This window comes from Trachypithecus francoisi, unplaced genomic scaffold, assembly GCF_009764315.1.
Source record: "Trachypithecus francoisi isolate TF-2019V2 unplaced genomic scaffold, Tfra_2.0 Lachesis_group6, whole genome shotgun sequence".
Taxonomy (NCBI): domain Eukaryota; kingdom Metazoa; phylum Chordata; class Mammalia; order Primates; family Cercopithecidae; genus Trachypithecus; species Trachypithecus francoisi.
Window position 1 is genome coordinate 32,758,810 of NW_022681471.1, and position 22,648 is coordinate 32,781,457.

The window sequence follows — 22,648 nt, forward strand, 5'->3', positions numbered from 1 at the left end:
AAAAAAATACAGGCCAGACACAGTGGCTCACGCCTATAATCCCAGCACTTTGGGAGGCCGAGGCTGGCGGATCACTTGAGCCCAAGAGTTCGAGACCAGCCTGGGCAACAAGATGAAACCCTGTCTCTCCCCGATCCCCCTCAAAAAAAAAAAAAAAAAATAGCCAGGCTTGCTGTCGCACGCACCTGTAGTCCCAGCGACTCAGGAGGCGGAGGTGGGAGGATCGCTTGAGCCCGGGAGGCAGAGGTTTCAGGGAGCCGAGATCTTGCCACTGTACTCCATCCTGGGCGACAGAGTGAGCAGAGTGAGTTCCAGTCTCAAGAAAAAAAAAAAAAAAATCCTTTTGCTGGGGCACATCGGTGAAGACGGGTGGCTAGGGGATAAGTATACAGTTTTTCTCTAGGCGGGAAACTTAATTGGAGTTTATCAGGCGCGAGCCGTTAACAAAATTTGCGCCCTCTAACACGGCAATATGGAGCTTAGACATCATAGTTCATCCCCAGTCGTGAAAACCCTCCTTATTTGCTTGGGATTGGAAAGAAAAAGAAAATATACATTCATACTTTCATACATGACATACACACACACATATTTATATACAAATGCATACAGAAAGCACATGAAACACAAGCAGAATTAACTGTGTTGTTCATACGGCCACTCAGTGAAATGTATACGGTATATTGTGTTTGAAATATATATTCAGGGAATATATACTTCCCTTCAAGTGTTTCAAATTCAAGGCTGAGAAAGGACTTGGTCTCTTGCTTAGACTTGAGGAACCTCACTCGGAACTGGAAGGATGTATGCAATCTAGTTGCCCCACCGGCTTATTTATATTGATACACATATCGCTTCCTGTCGGCGACGACCGCCTAGATCCGGGGAAGGGTTTTGCAAACGTACCCAGAACTGTTTCCAAGGTTTCCTCAGATTTGGGCTGTTCCTCAGCGGCAGGTCCCGGGAACCAAGGCAACATATATCTTCCTAGGCTCGCGAGAGCGCCCCCTTCTCCCACTGCTGCTGGGGACTCCCAGTAGCAATGGCTCCGGTGTCCGGCTCGCGCACCCCGGATAGGGAGGCCTCGGGCTCGGGGGGAAGACGTCGCAGTTCGTCCAAGAGTCCGAAGCCCAGCAAATCTGCCCGCTCCCCGCGGGGCCGCCGCTCTCGCTCGCACTCTTGCTCTCGGTCCGGGGACCGGAATGGACTCAGCCATCAGTTGGGTGGCCTCAGCCAAGGCTCCCGAAACCAGTCCTACCGCTCACGCTCCCGGTCGCGTTCTCGAGAGCGGCCCTCTGCACCCCGGGGCATCCCCTTCGCTTCTGCCTCCTCGTCAGTCTATTATGGCAGCTACTCGCGCCCCTACGGGAGCGACAAACCTTGGCCTAGCCTCCTCGACAAGGAGAGGGAGGAGAGCCTGCGGCAGAAGTGAGTGAGACGGCCGCACTTTGTCTTGTACGAGCCTACGTGCCTTTAGAGTCCGATCTATCACTCATTCCGTTTCTGACCATTCGCATTTCGCTCACTCTGCTTGCCTTGCACCCATTTTCATCCCTTCTTTAATCCACCCTCGACAACCCTTTATTCGTCCTTTTCATTTTCCCTTATCCTCAGGCCCCTTCATACAGTGATGTCCTGGTCTCCCGCTACCCCCTTCTGCCTCCCGTCTTGTTAGCGAATATTGCCCAGAGCCTCATAACTACCAGAATTGTAGCATTTACCTGGTGGTGTCATTATCATTCGTGAATATATTTATTCACCACTAGACTGAGCTCATGGAAAGGAGGAGCCAGTGAACGGAAGATAATTCTGTGATAGTGCCTAATACTTTATAGGCACTCAACCATTGCTTGTTGAATGAAGGAACTCACAGGTCTGAGATAACAGGATATGTATGTAGAAATGTTTTGTGGGGAATTAGGAAGGGATGAAATCAAGGGTTTAAGTTGGAGAGGAAATAAACCTTCCACTCAGACAAGACGATTAGATGCATGTAGGAAAAGTGATCTGATAAGCTATAGATGACCCCACCTTGAGGAAGGTCTTGTTAAGTGGTCTCAGTCTTGACGTCGAAAAATGACGCCAGAATGAGACGATCTCTAATGAAAGTAAGTATTGGAGTGGAAGAATGCATAGCTTGGGGATTGTTTTGTTTTGTTTTAGAGGCAGGGTCTAGCCCTGTCGCCCAGGCTCGAGTGTAGTGGTGCAGTCTTGGCTCATTGCAGCCTCCACTTTCTTGGGCTCAAGTGATCCTCCCACCTCTGCCTCCCTCATAGCTGGCACTATAGGTGTGCACCACCACACCCGGCTTATTTTTATATTTTTTGGTAGAGACAGGGTTTTACCATGTTGCCCAGGCTGGTATCGAACTCCTGGTCTCAAGTGATCCTCCCACTTTGGCCTCCCAAAGTGCTGGGATTACAGGTATGACCCCACATGCCCCGCCAAACCTGTCCTTTTCGTCACTATACTTTATTACCTCCCACTGCCGGAGGAAAAAGAATCAAGACATCTCCCAGCTGTTGGAACTTTAACCTACCTCTCAATTCCTGTAGTATTTCTAAGTTTCTCGTCTTTTAAACATATAAGTGCACGTAAATAACTTAGTACTGTGCCTGACACATAATTTAACAATAAACGTAAGATATTAAGACTTACACAGCATAATTATGAGCCTTTTCCTTTCTCCTTAAAACTATGCATTTTTGGCCGGGCACAGAGGCTCATGCCTGTAATCCCAACACTTAGGAGGCCAAGGCATGAGGATCACTTGAATCCAGGAGTTCAAGACCAGCCTGGGCAATATAGGGTACCCTGTCTCTACAAAAAGTGTTTTAAAAATGAGCTGGGCAAGGTGGCATGTGCTTGTAATATCAGCTACTGGGGATGCTAAAGTGGGAGGATCACTTTAGCTGGAGAGGTCAAGGCTTCAGTGAGCCATGATCTCACCACTGCACTCCAGCTTCGGTGACAGAGGGAGATCCTGTCTCAAAAAAAAAAAAAAAAAAAACAAGCAAAAAAAAAAAAAAAAAAAAAACTGAAGAGAAGAAAAGGAAGAAAGAAAGGAAAAGGACAAACTCCAGAATCAGACTGAGTATGAAGCCCTTATTTGCCACTTAATAGCTGTGTGACCTTGGTCAAGTTACTTAACCTCTCTGGGTTCCATTTCTTCATCATTAAAAAGGGGATAAAATAAGTACTACAGATTTTGGGATTTTAATAATTAAGTGCCTGGAACATAGTAACTATTCCATAAGTGTTATTAATGTTTCTTGCATGGGAGTAAAAACAGTCCTGAGTTAGGTTGGAGACCCATCTCTCCAAGTTAGATTTTTCAGAAACATACCCACAGGCTATGTCAATCAAAAAGTAAATGGTTTCTTCTTGGAGAATCCTCACCAAAAGATGTCAGAACTGCTTAGATGAAACTTGCATATGTACATTTAGAAAATAATTTATCTTTTTTTTTTTTTTTGAGATGGAGTCTCGCTCTGTCTCCCAGGCTGGAATGCAGTGGTGCAATCTCGGCTCACTGCAGCCTCTGCCTCCTGGGTTCAAGTGATTCTTCTGTCTCAGTCTCCTGAATAGCTGGGATTATAGGCATGTACCACCACACCCAGCTAATTTTTGTGTTTTTAGTAGAGACAGGGTTTCGCCATGTTGGCCAGGCTGGTTTCGAACTCCTGACCTCAGGTGATCCACCCACCTCGGCCTCCCAAAGTGCTGGGCCCAGCCAATAATTTATCTTAACATTACAGATGAAACCAGGTGACAACAGGACTTCCTACTGTTTACAGTTTGGTAGGCGTTCTTCCCCCCATAATCCATAAATTCCAAGTACGGCTATAAGTATGTTACCTTTTAAATTGTCTGTTACTTCAGGTGAGAACCCTCTCAGTCTGACTCTGCATAGTTATAATACCTTTTCCCCTGATTAAGGAAGCAAAAACAATTTATTCAAACACTCATTCCCATTATATTTACTTTGTAAGGATTTTTAAAAACAAATGGAATCACAAGCAGCTAAACTTTGAAAGAATGAGCCTTAGTCTTTGTTTTGTTTTGTTTTTTTAGTTTATGAGGAATAACAAAAATTAGAACAAGAAACCACAGGCATAAACAAAGGAAGAAACAAATTTTAGTGTCCTTCAAAGAATAGATACAAAATCCAGTCCTTTTCCAAAAGGAACTAAAAGGAAAACAGAGAGGGAACAAACCTTGTATCTCATTGAGTATAGTTTTTTTGTGTGTTTTTTTTGGATTTTTATTTCGATATAAGAGTCTCGCTCTATCACCCAGGCTATCACGTGCAGTGGCGTGACCTTGGCTCACTGCAACCTCCACCTCCGGGGTTCAAGGGATTCTCCAGCCTCAGCCTTCTGAATAGCTGGAACTACAGGTGCACGCCACCACATCCAGCTAATTTTTGTATTTTTTTTTAGTAGAGACAGGGTTTTACCATGTTGGCCAGGCTGGTCTTGAACTCCTGACCTCAGGTGGTCCACCTGCCTTGGCCTCCCAAAGTGTTGGGTTTACAGGTGTGAGCCACCACGCCCAGCCCCAAGTACATTTTTTGTTAAATGAAACTTTTTGACTAGGTACAGTGGCTCATGCCTCTGATCCCAACACTTTGGGAGGCTGAGGCAAGAGGATTACTTGAGGCCAGGAGTTCAAGATCAACCTGGGCAACAAAGCAAGACCTCTTTTTTTTTTTTTTTTTTTTTTTTTTTTTTTTGAGATGGAGTCTCGCTCTGTCTCCCAGGTTAGAGTGCAGTGGCGCGATCTTGGCTCACTGAAACTTCTGCCTCCTGGGTTTAAGCGATTCTCCTGCCTCAGTCTCCCTAGTAGCCAGGATTACAGGCATGCGCCACCACGACTGGCTAATTTTTCTATTTTTAGTAGAGATGGGGTTTCACCATATTGGCCAGGGTGGTCTTGAACTCCTGATCTCAAGCAATCCTCCCACCTCAGCCTCCCAAAGTGCTGGGATTACAGGCATGTGCCACCGTGCCGGGCTGCAAGACCTCATCTCTACAAAAAATAAAACACTTTTCTTTCGGGCTGGATGTGGTGGCTCACACCTGTAATCCCAGCACCTGAGGTGGATCACCTGATTGAATTGAACCAGGAGGTGGAGGTTTCAGTGAGCCAAGATCGCGCCACTGCACTCCAGCCTGGGCGACAGAGCAAGACTCCGTCTAAAAAAATAAATTAATAATAAAATAAAATAAAAACTTTTCTTTCATTTTCAGAACTTCAGTTGTTTTCTACGTCTAATGCATCATTTTTATTTTCTTCATTAATTCCTCGGTTTCTGAAAACTGAAGGTTGGACCAAATCAAAAGAGACTTCTCTTCACCTTCCATAAATCTGTAAACAAATGAAGTTACTTACAAATGTGAAACTGTTTCTGTCACATATTACAGATGATGAAATGAGCAATTAAGAGCTGTGTCATGCATTCAGCAGAATGGATGCACTTGACAGTCTCCCAGGCCATCATTTCTATAGTCTGTACCATTTGATAGTATCATCAGAACATCAGACTTAAGTGATGAGTTTACATTTAAACCAAGTTTTTATTCATGTTTAAAATATAAGGGGAAAAAAAGCTTAACTGGACTCCTATTGAATTTGATTATATATTTAGAAAACAACTCAGCCATTGAGTTATAATTTACATATCTTTATCTGCTAGGAGATTAAGTGAGAGAGAGAGAATTGGAGAATTGGGAGCTCCTGAAGTATGGGGACTTTCCCCAAAGAATCCTGAACCAGAGTAGTGGTTAAAAAATATATTTTTAAAGTTATAATATGTGTTTAAATCCTGAATCTATTATCAAAATGTTTAAGTGAAGAACTTTAATATATCTCACATTTTTCTTTCTTGTGATTTATATTCATCTACCCCTTACATTTTAAAAACATAGAACATATCTAAAGATTAAAACATGTTGCTAGTAGATTTTAGCATAATCTAAAAGAATTCATGAAGTATAAATTTTCTATTAGTAGGAGGGTTCATTGTTAAATAATACACATTATTTTGAATTATTTTTTCTCAACTCAGTGGCAGATTGCATGCCAGATATTAGCATTACAAAGAGTTTTTTGTTTTTGTTTTTGTTTTTGTTTTTGTTTTTTGAGATGGAGTCTTGCTCTGTCGCCCAGGCTGGAGTGAAATGGTGCAGTCTCAGCTCACTGCAACCTCTGCCTCCTGGGTTCAAGTGATTCTCCTGCCTCAGCCTCCTGAATAGCAGGCACCTGCCATCACACCCGGATAATTTTTGTATTTTTAGTAGAGATGGTGGTCTCGAACTCCTGACCTCGTGATCCGCTTGCCTCGGCCTCCCAAAGTGCTGGGATTACAGGCATGAGCCACTGCACCTGGCCTACCAAGAGTTTTTTTAAAATGAATATACCAGTATGGTTTTGTTTGGTTATATTCCTATATCCAATACTGTCTGCAGGCTTAATGCTTTTTCTTTTTGCTTATTTCTTTTCTCTTTGATGCTACTCATATGTTTCTTCTTCCCTATTTCTGTGCCAACTTTAGGTTGAGTTGAGACAATGTGTTTGACAGGTAAACCTGTAATTTGTGACTGAATAATAAAGCATTATTATCTGAAACTTTTTCTTACAGATACCTTTAGAAAATGCTTGAAGAGGCCAGGTGCAGTGGCTCACATCTGTAATCACAGCACTTTGGGAGCCAAGGCAGGTGGATTCCTTGAGCCCAGGAGTTCAAGACCAGCCTGGGCAAATAACGAGACCCCATCTCTATTTAAGAGGGAAAAAAAAAAAAAGAAAATGCTTGAAGAACCTGAATGCATTGAATTAGAGTTGGAAGGAACCCTAAAAATAGTTTTCTTTTTTTTTTTTTTTTTTTTTTTTGAGACAGTCTCACTCTGTCACCCAGGCTGGAGTGCAGTGGTATGATCTCGGCTCGGCTCACCGCAACCTCCGCCTCCCAGGTTCAAGTGATTCTCCTGCCTCAGCTTCCCGAGTACCAGGGATTACAGGTGCGCGCCACCATGCCCGGCTGATTTTTGTATTTTTAGTAGAGATGGGGTTTCACCATGTTGGTCAGGCTGGTCTTGAACTCCAGACCTCATGATCCGCCCACCTCAGCCTCCCAAAGTGCTGGGATTACAGGCGGGGGCCACCACGCCTAGCCAAAATAATTTTCTAGACGATATTTAAATTACTCCAAGTGTGATCTTCAGAGGAAAATATTATATGATATGGAAACTCCTTTTCTAAACTATTGTAGAATTTAAATAATACTCATTTTCAGAATTCTCTGCAACAGAACAAAATCTCTTTAGACTGTAGTTTGTTAGGTTTTTGTTCTGAGGAGATAGAACAGTTGCTGCTTTACCATTTGTCTTTTACATGCTTAAAATAAAATTATAAAGTCTTTCTTCAGCCTTCTTATATCCTGTTTCTTTAATCTTTCCTATGGTTCCTGTTTCTCTACTTTTCCCTGTGGTTTCTTATGAAAATATAAATCCTCCATGCTACTTTGTTTAAATAGCACTCTGTAAACTCTAAAGTGTTATGCAGATGATAAGTTATTTTATTATTACAAAGATGGTAGACCCTTGAACTGCACGTTTATGAAAGTAATTCAGTGCTTGCTTTGTTGTTGTTTTGTTTTTTTTGATTCCCAAGTTCTGCCTTAGGATCTCCAATGCTTGCTTTTAATGGTTCTTGGACAATCAATGCTGTTATTGAAATATTTGGAGTTCATATTTTTATACTCCATGGTCCATATCTCATCACTTTCCTAATTCTTATAACCATTTTATTTAAATTCAGTTCTGATGAACATACACCAGTGGAGGATGAAGAGCCAAAGAAAAGCACTACTTCAGCTTCTACTTCAGAAGGTATTAAAAAAAAAAAAAAGGATATTTTTTAAATACAGAGCTATTTTATTTTATTTTATTTTTTTTTTTTTTTTTGAGGCGGAGTCTCGCTCTGTCGCCCGGACTGGAGTGCAGTGGCCAGATCTCAGCTCACTGCAAGCTCCACCTCCCGGGTTTATGCCATTCTCCTGCCTCAGCCTCCCGAGTAGCTGGGACTACAGGCGCCCGTCACCTCGCCCGGCTAGTTTTTGTATTTTTAGTAGAGATGGGGTTTCACCGTGTTAACCAGGATGGTCTCGATCTCCTGACCTCGTGATCCGCCCATCTCGGCCTCCCAAAGTGCTGGGATTACAGGCTTGAGCCACCGCGCCCGGCCTATACAGAGCTATTTTATTGAGAGATTTTAAAAAATCAGTTTGTAAATAGTTGAACATTGGACTTTGCTTTTACTCAAATTGCCCATCTTCTGTTTCTTTTGATGTTCAGAATACTTTATAGACTATAACTTTTTTATTTGTATTTTCTTAGAAGAAAAAAAGAAGAAGAAAAAGTCTAGCCATTCAAAAGAAAGGTCCAAGAAAAGGAGAAAGAAAAAATCATCAAAAAGAAAACATAAGAAGTATTCTGAAGACAGCGACAGTGACTCTGATTCTGAAACAGACTCCAGTGGTAAGAAAGCCAACAGCATTCTGTAAGCCTTGCTTCAAAACTAGTTTTACTTCTTAAAACTTATTTTAGAAGAAGGTTCCTGGAAACAATAATAATACTGAAGATTTTTTGGACACTTGCTAACCTTGTGCCAGGTACCCCAATAAGCACTTTATATTCATTATTGCCATTTAATCCATACAATAACTCTAGGGTACATCTTATAGATGAGGAAAAGGAGACAGAGCAGATTACAAGTACTATCCCTAAGGTCACACAGTTTGGATTCAAACCTAAGCAATCTGACTCCGTATTGGGATTGGTTGTGCAAAGTTTTACAAGGCCCATGGCACCAGACCAAGTCAGGGGGTTGGGCTGTACCAAAGTAAGCCTTACAGGGCTGCATCAGCCCAGTGGAAGGACTCTTTTGTTTAATTCTTGTGCCCAGTGAGCACCTCTGTACAGTTTTCAAAAAGGTATGCCATAAAGTGCCTACTTCTTGCTGGCTGCCTATTTGTGGAAGGCACCCTATCTGCGGTAGTGCATTACAAAAAGTCTGATGATTGACCAGAAGGTGCCTCCTCTGAGGTTAACACATTACACAAAGATTCACCTTCCTCTGATATCGCCCAAGTTTCCTGACCCTCCCTGTCACTTCTCTTCCTCAATGCTGGAAGACAGAGCTTTCAAATATTTCTGTATGCATCCCTTAAAAAGAGGCATTTTTTTATACTTAACTATAACACTATCTCATACAATAAAATTAGTAATAATACCCTATATCACCAAATACCTACTTAAAATCCTTCAATAGCACTCCATAGCCTTCAGGGTGAAGTTCAGACCCTGACTCACTTCTCTCTAATCACATATACCCTGTGACACTCTCTTGCAGCATCCTCTGTAATCTGAAAACTACTTTCTGTCTCCTCAGTATTCCATGTTCTTTCTCTTAATTGTTACTTGGTAGAGAGGCCCTCTGCCTACAATGCCAGTCTCTCCCTCCATCCAGCTTGGTTTACTCATTGCACCAATGGGCATACGTTACTTTTGTAATCAAAGAACTACTTTAAGAGTCACCTTTCCTTATCAACCATTCCTCAGCCACCCTCCCCAAATCAGTCTGATTTTGAGACTCCTCTGTGTGTCCGGGTTCCCCAAGCTTCCCTCTATCACTCCAGATTGTATTGATCTCTTTACCTGTCTCCTCCATTAGACTGAGCTCCGGGAAAGTATTCTCTCTCCCCGCCTCCAACACACACATAGTTTTCTTTCCCTTTTTATTATGAAAATATTTAAATATTCAGAAAAGCAAAGAGAATAGTATAATTAATACCATATACTTATCACCTAGATCTGGCAGTTGTTAGTATTTTTACATATTTGCTTCAAATACAGGCTTTTCACTGAGATAGTCAAAGTTAATTACAAATATTCTCACACTTTCACCCTAAATATTTCTGTATGTGTCCCGTAAAAAGAGGCATTTTCCTACTTAGCTACCACACTATCTCACGCAATAAAATTAATAATAATACCCTATATCACCAAATACCTAGTGACTTTAATTTCTATGTTCATAGTACCTCCTATAGTTCCTGACAAATAGCAATAAATGTTTCAATTAGGTAATTTCTTTGTAACAATAAATGGACAGCAATAGGGTAGTTACCTACTCAAAAGTACTATGATTTTAGAGTTAAATTTTTTCTTAATTGTAATGTGCTTTAATTTGCAGATGAAGATAACAAAAGGAGAGCAAAGAAAGCCAAGAAAAAGGAAAAGAAGAAGAAACACAGATCGTCAGTTTTTTAAGTTTTATTATGGAAAATTTCTTTTCTTTTTTTTTTTTTTTGAGACAGAGTCTTACTCTGTTGCTCAGGCTGGAGTGCAGTGGTTTGATCTCGGCTCACTGCAACCTCTGCCTCCCAGGTTCAAGCGATTCTCATGTCTCAACCTCCCTAGTAGCTGGGATTGTAGGCACCCACCACCATGCCTGACTAATTTTTGTGTTTTCAGTAGAAATGGGATTTCACCATGTTGGCCAGGCTGGTTTCCAACTCCTGACCTCAAGTGATCCTCCCACCTTGGCCTCCCAAAGTGCTGGGATTACAGGTGTGAGCCACCACACCTGGCCAGAAAATTTCAAATGTATATAAAATTACATAAAATAGTATAATGATCCCTCCTGCACCTGTCATGCAGTCTAAATAATTATCAACTCATGGTCAGTATCTGCCATCCATCATTTATTTTGGAACCAATCTCAGATATCATTCCATCCATAAGCAATTCAGTACCTTTCTCTAAAAGATAGGCATTCTTTAAAACAAAACAAAACGAAACAAAAAACTGGCCAGACACAGTGCACATGTCTGTAATCCCTGCACTTTGGGAGGCCAGGCAGGAGGATCGCTTGAGTCCAAGAGTTCAATACCAGCCTGGGCAACATAGCTAGACCCTGTCTCTATATTTAAAAAAAAAAATACCCATAACCAGAATGCTACTATTGTGCCTAAAACATTTAATAATAATTCCTCAATTCTCAGCCGTTTTTTCTGTAGTTTATTCCAATCAGGATCCAAATAATGTCCCTAAATTGCAATGACTGTATTCTTACGGTTTTTTTGGCATGTTCTGTCCTCCGTATTTCTAATAGATTGATAGGTCTAGAGGCCTGACAAGGTTCAGATTTGAGTTTGGGGCAAGAATACTTCATAGGTGGTGCTGTGTACTGTCAGGAGGCAAATAATGTCTGGTTGTCTCTTTTTATCGTATTAACAGCCATTGATGGTCATTATCTCGATCCATTATTCATTAGGGGTTGTAAAATGGTGATAGTAATCCTGGCTTTATCCTTCATTTATTAGGCGAATAATTCTTTAAGAGAAACTTACCCTCATCAACTATTTAGATACCCTGAAATACAGTTTATATAGTAAGAGCAGGATAATTGCTTGATTGTTTTTGTTTTATTACTTTTCAAATAATGAATTGAATTTTTTAATAGTTTTATGAACCCAAGGATTTAAACATATTTGACATATTTTAATCCATTACACATAAATTGTTCATAATGTTCAAATTTTTGGGACTTTTTAGGCTTTCTTTCTGTTGTCTTTCTACAACGTCAGAACTGTATTTCATTATTCCCTTTAGTGAATTTTTTTTTTTTTTTTGAGACTGTGTCTCACCCTGTCACCCAGGCTGGAGTGCAGTGGCACGATCACAGCTCACTATAACCTCAACCTTCCAGGATCAAGCCATCCTCCCACCTCTGACCCCACCTTCCCCATACCTGGACTACAGGCGTGTGCCACCACCACACTGGCTAATTTTTATATTTTTTGTAGGGACACAGTTTTGTCATGTTGCCCAGGGCTAGTTTCTAACCCCTGGGCTCAAGTGACCTACCCGCCTCAGCCTCCCAATGTGCTGGGATTACAGGGGTGAAACACTACACCCAGCCTCCTTTAGTGATAATTTTTATAGCAAAAGATGATTGGTTAGATAATAATAGTTTTTTAAAAAATTGTTTAGAGACAGTGTCTTGCTCTGTTGCCAGGCTGGAGTGCAGTGGCTAATCATAGCTCATTGAAGCCTTGAACTCCTGGGCTCAAGTGATCCTCCCTCCTCAGCCTCCTGAATAGCTTAGACTACAGGTGTGTGTGCCATCACACTCAGCTACTTTTTTTTTTTTTAATAGAGACGAGGTCTTGCTATGTTTCCAAGGATAAGTTAGAAGCAGATTTTTTTAAGTAAAATTATCTTGCAAGTTTGAATACTCTGGGAACTCAGATCATTTTATTGTCACCTTTCTTTGCCTTGAAAAATTAGATATATAGTCACCAGTTCAAATTTAGAAAGAAAAAGAAAAGATGCCCTCTAACATAGGAAGATAAGTGAATTTGCATCAATTATAATCCCTATAGGAGAAATATAAGAAAAAGAAGTCTAAGAAGAGCAGAAAAGAGTCCAGTGATTCAAGCTCTAAAGAATCCCAAGAAGAGTTTCTGGAAAATCCCTGGAAGGATCGAACAAGTAGGTTCTTCTGATAGACTTTAACTCAGAACAGATGAAACATTAAAGTAACCAATTATTCAGAATGTGAATGTGTTTCTTAATATCTTTCATGCAGAGGCTGAAGAACCCTCAGATTTAATTGGCCCAGAGGCTCCAAAAACACTTACCTCTCAAGATGATAAACCTTTGAAGTAAGTAGCAGTGTGTTTATAATATCTAAAGTACCTTCCAAAAAGTCTGGTTCTAACTTACCTTGCCAAGCTTATCTGACTCTGTTCCCTTATATCTACTTCGGGTTCTGGCTGAGCTTGACTACTAAATATTCCCTGTGCTTAATGTGCACTTTGCAACTTTTATGCAGTGTTCAGCTTATTTCTTCATCCAGTATGCCTTCCCTTCTTTTCCCTGCCCTTTGTTTTCTTCCTTATCCCCAGTTTCTTCCTGTTAAAATCCTTACTATCCTTCGAAGCACTTTTCAAAAGGAGATGCATATGCTGATTCCCAATACTTCCCCTCCACAAGTAGGTGTGATTTCTATTTCTCTTTGATCCTCACAGAATTTTTTATTCCTTTTTTTCTCTTATTTTTTTTTTACCAGCAGAATTTTTTTTTTCTTTTTTTGAGACGGAGTCTCACTCTGTCGCCCAGGCTGGAGTTTAGTGGCATGATCTTGGCTCAGTGTAACCCCTGCCTCCCAGGTTCAAGCGATTCTCCTGCCTCAGCCTCCTAACTGGATTACAGGCTGGCGCCACCACACCCGGCTAATTTTTTTGTATTTTCAGTAGAGACAGGGTTTTACCATGTTGGTCAGGCTGGTCTCAAATTCCTGACCTCATGATCCACTGCCTCAGCCTCCCAAAGTGCTGGATTACAGGCGTGAGCCACCACACCTGGCCTAGAATTTTTTGTTTGTTTTGTTTTGTTTTTTTGAGATGGAGTCTCTGCCTCCCAGGCTGAAGCACAGTGGCGTGATTGAGTCTCACTCTGTCGCCCAGGCTGGAGTGCAGTGGCATGATCTTGGCTCACTGCAACCTCCGCCTCCCAGGTTCAAGTGATTCTCCTGCCTCAGCCTCCCAAGTAACCAGGATTACAGGCACCTGCCACCACGCCCAGACTAATTTTTGTATTTTTAGTAGAGATGGGGTTTCACCATGTTGGCCAGGATAGTCTCGAACTCCTGACCTCAAGTGATCTGCCCGCTTCAGCCTCCCAAAATGCTGAGATTACAGGCAGCAGTCACTACACTCAGCCTACTTTGGAATTTTTTTTTTTTTTGAGACGGAGTCTCACTCTGTCGCCCAGGCTGGAGTTTAGTGGCATGATCTTGGCTCAGTGTAACCCCTGCCTCCCAGGTTCAAGCGATTCTCCTGCTCAGCCTCCTAACTGGGATTACAGGCTGGCGCCACCACACCCGGCTAATTTTTTTGTATTTTCAGTAGAGACAGGGTTTTACCATGTTGGTCAGGCTGGTCTCAAATTCCTGACCTCATGATCCACTGCCTCAGCCTCCCAAAGTGCTGGATTACAGGCGTGAGCCACCACACCTGGCCTAGAATTTTTTGTTTGTTTTGTTTTGTTTTTTTGAGATGGAGTCTCTGCCTCCCAGGCTGAAGCACAGTGGCGTGATTGAGTCTCACTCTGTCGCCCAGGCTGGAGTGCAGTGGCATGATCTTGGGTCACTGCAACCTCCGCCTCCCAGGTTCAAGTGATTCTCCTGCCTCAGCCTCCCAAGTAACCAGGATTACAGGCACCTGCCACCACGCCCAGACTAATTTTTGTATTTTTAGTAGAGATGGGGTTTCACCATGTTGGCCAGGATAGTCTCGAACTCCTGACCTCAAGTGATCTGCCCGCTTCAGCCTCCCAAAATGCTGAGATTACAGGCAGCAGTCACTACACTCAGCCTACTTTGGAATTTTTTTTTTTTTGAGACAAAGTCTCACTCTGTCGCCCAGGCTGGAGTGCAGTGACACGATCTCGGCTCACTGCAACCTCCACCTCCTGGGTTCAAGTGATTCTCCTGCCTCAGCCTCCTGAGTAGCTGGGACTACAAGCATGCACCACCATGCCCGGCTAATTTTGTATTTTTAGTAGAGACGGGGTTTCACCATGTTGGCCAGGCTGGTCTCGAGCTCCTGACCTCAGGTGATCCGCCTACCTCGGCCTCCCAAAGTGCTCGGATTATAGGCATGAGATGCCGTGCCCTGCATACTTTGGATTTTTTAAGGGAAAAAGGGAAAGGGAATCAGCTGGAGCCAGAACCAGTAATGACAATACCTGTATGGATAAATTAATCCATAATTGTAAACTGTGAATCTATACTCACATCAGTTCTTTTTTTCAAAATATGTCTGCATTTCTGGGTTGGTTGTATAGGTCATAGTGCAATGCAATATTTAATACACTAATTAGGATAAAGCAATTTACATTGAGCTTCCTAGCACACTACTGCTGAGCATTGTTACTCCTACTCTTGTCTGAGAGAAAATGTGGGGTTTTTTGGTGCTCTCTTTAGATTATGAGTTTTTAATATTAAGATGATTTAATGGACCTTTTGTGAATTCTGAATTACTTTGTAGCTATGGCCATGCTCTGTTACCTGGTGAAGGTGCAGCTATGGCTGAATATGTAAAAGCTGGAAAACGTATCCCACGAAGAGGTGAAATTGGCTTGACAAGTGAAGAAATTGCATCATTTGAATGCTCAGGTTATGTAATGAGTGGTAGCAGGTATGTTATTGGCATTAAGCTCAGTTTCCATGATTAGATCTTCTTTTTTACTACCAGAATTATATTTTCATAATTGATTCTCATTAAGTGACTGTTTCCTATTAAAAGTAGAGTATAAATATTGGTTTGATATTAGTTTTGTTAGTATAACATGGTTTTCTGCAATTCCAAGTATATATGCAACTCAGCCTCAAACTCAGCTATATCTCTGACTTCAAAGAATCAGTCTTTCTAATGTCCTTTCCTAATTGGTATTTGGGTACAGATATTTTATCCACTGGAGGATATAGTTAAATTCAGCTATTTATCACTGTCCCATGAGGAATGTAGCAATTAGGGAAATATTTTCGCAAGACAGTGTTTCCTGGTTACAAGTTTGTCTCCAGTTCTTTATGGACCCAGATTTCTGAGACTGAATAACAGAAAAAGATGATAAAAGACATTGGTCAGCTGAGAACATGTCCTGGCTAATAAATAAATGAATAAATATAAATTTTAAAAAGACACTGGATTCAGCATGGGGAAACGAATATAAAATTAGGAAAGGGAAAAGTTCCAGGAAGAACCAGGAGAATGAGCTAATAGGGCAGGAGTACTTAGATCAAATTGAATTTTGGATTCTTTAAAACTTGATAAACTTTTTAAAGTAGATAACTATTTTTAAATGACATTGAAGGCAAATATTTGCAGAAACCCTGAAGCACCTCCAGAATCTTGTAATTCTGAGGACGAATATTTGAAGTATTACATTGGAGGACCCATGCAGTAAGGCAAGAAAAAGAAATTAGAGACACAAGGATTGGGAAGGAAGGCCGGGCACGGTGGCTTATGCCTGTAATCCCAGCACTTTGGGAGCCAAGGCAGGCTGATCACTTGAGCCCAGGAGTTCAAGACTAGCCTGGGCAACATGGTGAAACCCATCTCTACTAAAAACACAAAAATTAGCCAGACGTGGTGGTGCGCAGCTGTAATCCCAGCTGTTCAGGAGGCTGAAGCAGGAGAATCGCTTGAACCCAGAAGGCGGTGGTTGCAATGAACCAAGATCGCACTGCTGCATGCCAGCCTGGAAAGTGAGACTTGGCCTGAAAAAACAACAATAATAATAATAATAATAAGGATTGGAAAGGACGATATAACAATGTCATTTTTTATCCAGGCACGGTGGCTCACGCCTGTAATCCCAGCACTTTGGGAGGCATAGTCAGGTGGATCACCTGAGGTCAGGAATTCAAGACCAGCCTGGCCAACATGGTGAAACCCCGTCTTTACCAAAAATACAAAAATTAGCTGGGCATGGTGGCGGATGCCTGTAGTCGCAGCTACTCAGGAGGCTGAGGCAGGAGAATCACTTGAATCCAGGAGGCGGTTGCAGTGAGCCAAGATCATACCATTGCACTCCAGCCTGGGTGACAAGAGTGAAACTCCGTCTCAAAAAATAAAGTGTCATTTTTTTGTGAATGACATTATAAATGATTTGATTGTTTACATAGAAAATCCCAAAGAATCTCCAGATAAATTATAAATAAGAGGAGTGTTTAACAAATGGTTGGATATAAGGTTAATACACAAAAATCCATTGCATTTCTATTTACCAGCAACAGATAACTAGAAAATGTAACTAGATAAGAAGAAAACAACATTTGTAATAGTATCAGAGAATATGAAGGACTTCAGAATAAATCTTAACAAAAGATGCCCAACACTCTGTGAGGAAAACTATAAAACATTATTAAGAGATTGTATATTCAGGCCGGGCGCGGTGGCTCAAGCCTGTAATCCCAGCACTTTGGGAGGCCGAGACGGGCGGATCACGAGGTCAGGAATCGAGACCATCCTGGCTAACACGGTGAAACCCCGTCTCTACTAAAAATACAAAAAACTAGCCGGGCGACGTGGCGGGCTCCTGTAGTCCCAGCTACTTGGGAGGCTGAGGCAGGAGAATGGCGTAAACCCAGGAGGCGGGGCTTGCAGTGAGCTGAGATCCGGCCACTGCACTCCAGCCTGGGCGGCAGAGCGAGACTCCGTCTCAAAAAAAAAAAAAAAAAAAAAAGAGATTGTATATTCAATACAGTTCCAATAAAAATGAATTTCATTTCTATTTACCAACAGCAGAAACCTAGAAAGTTTATAACAGTGTCAGAATATGAAGGACTTAAGAATAAATCTCGGCCGGGCGCAGTGGCTCAAGCCTGTAATCCCAGCACTTTGGGAGGCCGAGATGGCGGATCACGGGTCAGGAGATCGAGACCATCCTGGCTAATACGGTGAAACCCCGTCTCTACTTAAAAATACAAAAAAAAAAACTAGCCGGGCGACGAGGCGGGCGCCTGTAGTCCCAGCTACTCGGGAGGCTGAGGCAGGAGAATGGCATAAACCCGGGAGGCGGAGCTTGCAGTGAGCTGAGATCCGGCCACTGCACTCCAGCCTGGGTGGCAGAGCAAGACTCCGTCTCAAAAAAAAAAAAAAAAAAAAAGAATAAATCTTAACAAAAGATGCCCCAGGTTCTATGGAGAAAAATGTAAGACTTGGTCTGTATATTCAACAGTTCCAATCAAAATCACAACATAGTTTTTCATGAGACTTATTCAACTGGTTCTAAAATGTATATATTACACTAAAAGGACAAGAATAGCCAGGTCACTTCTGAGAAGAAGAGCAAGAAGGTAAGATTAAAGAAAACTTAAATAACTGGAGAGATACCAGGTTCATGGATAGGAAATCAATATTGTAAAGTTGTCAGTTCTTCCCAAATTGATCTTTATATTGAATACAGTCCCAATCAAAATCACAACACAGTTTTTCATGAAACTTAATAAGCCAGTTCTAAAATGTATATGTTAGACTAAAAGGACAAGAATAGCCAAGTCACTCCTGAAAAAGAAGAGGAGGAAGGTAAGATTTTGCCTACAAGATAGGAGGATTTATTATGAAGCTTACAGCACTTTAGAAAGCATAGGAGAACAACTGAATTGTTCAATGGAATAAAATTCAGGCCAGGCGCAGTGGCTCACGCCTGTAATCCCAGCACTTTGGGAAGCTGCGGCAGGTGGATCACCTGAGGTCAGGAGTTCAAGACCAGCCTGGCCAACGTGGTGAAACCTCATCTCTACTAAAAATACAAAGATTAGCTGGGTGTGGTGGTGGGTGCCTGTAGTCCCAGCTACTTGGGAGGCTGAGGCAGGAGAATCACTTGAACCCATGAGGCAGAGGTTGTAGTAAGCTGACACCTCGCCATTATACTCCAGCCTGGGCAACAAGAGCGAAACACTATCTCAAAAAAAAAAATAAAATTCAGAGCCAAAGATACATGTTTGGAACTTCAGTGTATGAAAGAGATAGCATGTCAGATCAATGGGGAAAGAAAGAAACATTCAGTACATGAATAGGAAAGAAATGGTTATTCATATGAAAAAAGATGAAAGTAGGACCCTGTATCACCAAATATAAAAAACAGTGCAGCAGCCAGGTGCAGTGGCTCACACTTGTAATCCCAGCACTTTGGGAGGCCGAGGCAGACGATTCACTTGAGGCCAGGAGTTCAAGACCAGCCTGGCCAACATGGTGAAACTTTGTCTCTACTAAAAATATAAAAAGGAGCTGGACGTGGTAGCGGGTGCCTGTAATCCCAGCTACTCAGGAGGCTGAGGCAGGAGAATCGGTTGAACCTGGGAGGCAGAGGTTGCAATAAGCCGAGATTATGCCACTGCACTCCAGCCTGAGTGACAGAGGGAGGCTCAGAAGTTAAATCCACTGACAAAAACTGCTCTTCAATTATAGATTTAGACTTGGTTCTTTTTTTTTTTTTTTTTTTTTTTGGAGACCTAGTTTCACTCCTGTCCCCCAGGCTAGAGTGCAGTGGTGCGATCTCAGCTCACTGCAACCTCCGCCTCCTGGGTTCAAACGATTCTCCTGCCTCAGCCTCCCGAGTAGCTGGGATTACAGGCACCCGCCACCACACCCAACTAATTTTTGTATTTCTAGTAGAGACGAGGTTTCGCCACGTTGGCCAGGCTGGTCTTGAACTGACCTCAGGTGATCTGCCCGCCTCAGCCTCCCAAAGTGCTGGGATTACAGGCATGAGCCACCGTGCCCAGCCTAGACCTGGTTTTTTTGGTTGTATAGTAAAGTAGAACCTTGAAGGAAGTTCCTTCTGATTAATGACTAGTTAAATGTTTTATCTATCCTGCTATCAATTCCACAAAGGCAAATGGATATATCACCTAGGAAGTTTAATAATTTGACCATTTCTGGTTGTTTTACTGGAAACAAATTAGACGTATACCCTTACTATTTGAAATTAATGATAGCAGCCGGGCACGGTGGCTCACACCTGTAATCCCAGCACTTTGGGAGCTGAGGCGGGTGGATCACCTGAGGTCAGGAGTTCGAAACCAGCCTGGCCAACATGGCGAAACCCCATCTCTACTAAAAATAGAAAAATTAGGCGTGGTGGCACACACCTGTAGTCCTGGCTACTCGGGAGGCTGAGGCAGGGGAATCACTTGAGCCCGGGAGGCAGAGGTCGCAGTGAGCCAAGATTGCGCCACTGCACTCCAGCCTGGGTGACAGAGCCAGACTACATCTCAAAAAAAAGAAAAAAAAAAAGGATAGCATGTACTATGTTGACAGAATATCAGAGATCATTATTTGAATAGTGGAAATGAATCAAAGACATATCAGGGCCGGGCACGGTGGCTCACGCCTGTAATCTCAGCACTTTGGGAGGCTGAGACAGGCGGATTACTTGAGGTCAGGAGTTCGAGATCATCCTAGCCAACATGGTGAAACCCCATCTCTACTAAAAATACACAAATTAGCCAGACCTGTAATCCCAGCTACTCAGGAGGCTGAGATAGGGGAATTGCTTGAGCCAGGGAGGTGGAAGTTGCAGTGAGCCAAGATTGCACCACTGCACTCCAGCCTGGGCGACAGAGCAGGACTCTGTCTCAAAACAAAACAAAACAAAAGGACGTGTTAGGCAGCTAAAATATTAATAAATGATCTTTTGGAAATTTAACCCATTTCAAAAACAGTTTTTATTTGTCAGCTGTTAAATAGACCACTCTGGGTAAGAAAGGATTAATGAGGATGTACTATGAAAATAATTACTGAGAAATTAAGCCAAAAATAAAATTCTCTCCAGGCATCGCCGAATGGAGGCTGTGCGACTGCGAAAAGAGAACCAGATCTATAGTGCTGATGAGAAGAGAGCCCTTGCATCCTTTAACCAAGAAGAGAGACGAAAGAGAGAGAACAAGATTCTGGCCAGTTTTCGGGAAATGGTTTACAGAAAGACCAAAGGGAAGGATGACAAATAAGGATTTTCTGATTGTCCAGAAGACATTTTTAACAACAAAAAAGAAAGTCTGGGTCCACACATACATAGAAAAAATTATTATGTTCTGAGAAAGCTTTACAGTGCTACTGTGCCTTCTATTTAATTCTTTCAGTCCTTCAATAAAAAGCTGCTTATTGATATAACTTCAGCAATCTTTGGGTTATTTTGGATTGACCATAATAACTTTCTGGTTTAAAATTCAAATTATGGGCTGGGCATGGTGGCTCACGCCTGTAATCCCAGCACTTTGGGAGGCCAAGGCAGGGGGATCACTTGAGGACAGGAGTTCGAGACCAGCCTGGCCAACATGGTGAAAGCCTGTCCCTACTAAAAATACAAAATCAGCCAGGAGTGGTGGCGCACACCTGTAGTCCCAGCTACTCAGGAGGCTGAGGCAGGAGAATTGCTTGAATCCAGGAGGCGGAGGTTGCAGTGAGCCGAGATTGTGCCATTGCACTCCAGCCTGAGCAAGAAGGGTGAAACTCTGTCTCAAAAAAAAAAAAAAATCCAAATTATGATTAAAATCCTACCGTATTGGAGGAGGTGGCATGAAAAAAAGTGTTAGTGAGATGAGAAACTTCAATCTCACACCATGAGACAGTGCTACTATTAGCTCTTAGGTGATGCCTGCCCCACCCCCACCTTTACCCCAACTGAACTTTTAGGAATTATCACCCTCTGTGTTGAATGTGTTACAAGTGGACTTGATAGAAACATATAGGAGGCCACTTTTGTTAACAAAATGAAGGCATGGCTGCGAAAAGCAAATCTGGAATTTGAAAACTAACTTGTGTACTATAATATATGATCTGCCCTGGAAATAATGGGTTTTGATTTAAGTCCCTACCTCCACTCTAAAACCAACAAACAAACCAAAAAGCAAACTAACCCACAGATTTGTTGAATTGAAAATGTGAACATTAGATATTTTAAATTGTTTCTTTTTTGAGATGGAGTTTTGCTCTTGTTGCCCAGGCTGGAGTGCAATGGGGCGATTTCGGCTCACCACAACCTCTGCCTCCTGGGTGCGAACAATTCTCCTGCCTCAGCCTCCTGAGTAGCTGGGATTACAGGCATGTGCCACTATGCCCAGCTAATTTTATATTTTTAGTAGAGATGGGGTTTCTCCATGTTGGTCAGGCTGGTCTAGAACTCCCAACCTCAGGTGATCTGCCCGCCTTGGCCTCCCAAAGTGCTGGGATTACAGGCATGAGCCACTGTGTCTGGCCTAAATTCTTAATAAGTTACTTAAAAATGGTTCTTTCAAATATAAAGTCTTAAGAAGTCTACTCTTATGCCCATGTAAGTACTTTATTTCAATCTGAGCTGATAGGAGCTTGAGGATAGGATGACATCCAAAAGAATAGGAGTTCTGATAAGGAAAAATACAACGAGTCAGTATTTTAGCTTAATTGTTTCATAAGAGAAACTAAAATGATATTAAATATTTTTAACTGTCTTTCATATACTAAGTAGATTTCATTTTATACACTGTTAAACCTGTTTATTTTTAAGTTGGGGAGAAATGGAAAATTGTGGGACTCTTGATATCATGATCTTGTTCTTTCGTTTATTTTGTTCAATTTTGTTTAGGTCAGAAGAGTGAATGGGGGAGGGAACCCTGAAAGTTTTGGCTGCTTTCATTAAGGTTGGTTTTCTGTTTTCTGTTTTTTGTTTTTTGAGATAGAGTCTCACTCTGTCACTCAGGCTGGAGCCCAGTGGTGCGATGTTGGTTCACTGTAACCTCTGCCTCCTGGGTTCAAGTGATCCTCCCACCTCAGCCTCCCGAGTAGCTGGGATTACAGGCACTCATCACCCCACCTAGCTCATTTTTGTATTTTCAATAGAGATGGGGTTTCGCCATCTTGGCCAGGCTGGTCTCGAACTCCTGACCTCAAGTGATCTGCCCGCCTCAGCCTCCCGAAATGCTAGGATTACAGGTGTGAGCAACCGTGCCTGGCTGTTTTTGTTAAGGTTGTTTGATCTGCATTATTATTACATGCCTATGATAAATTTAAATTACCTGGGTGATAAGGACA

General features: G+C 42.2%; 1 protein-coding gene across 1 annotated transcript; it reads left to right on the forward strand.

Moving 5' to 3' along the window:
- Positions 1 to 866: 866 nt before the first annotated feature.
- NKAP (NFKB activating protein) lies at positions 867 to 20,755 on the forward strand. Its single transcript, XM_033201281.1, has 9 exons — positions 867 to 1,428; positions 5,699 to 5,779; positions 7,822 to 7,892; positions 8,400 to 8,540; positions 10,258 to 10,325; positions 12,455 to 12,560; positions 12,658 to 12,733; positions 15,122 to 15,271; positions 20,415 to 20,755. Exons 1-9 carry the CDS (start codon positions 1,043 to 1,045, stop codon positions 20,587 to 20,589), a joined length of 1,254 nt encoding a protein of 417 aa, XP_033057172.1. The 5' UTR covers positions 867 to 1,042; the 3' UTR covers positions 20,590 to 20,755.
- The last annotated feature ends 1,893 nt before the right edge of the window (positions 20,756 to 22,648 follow it).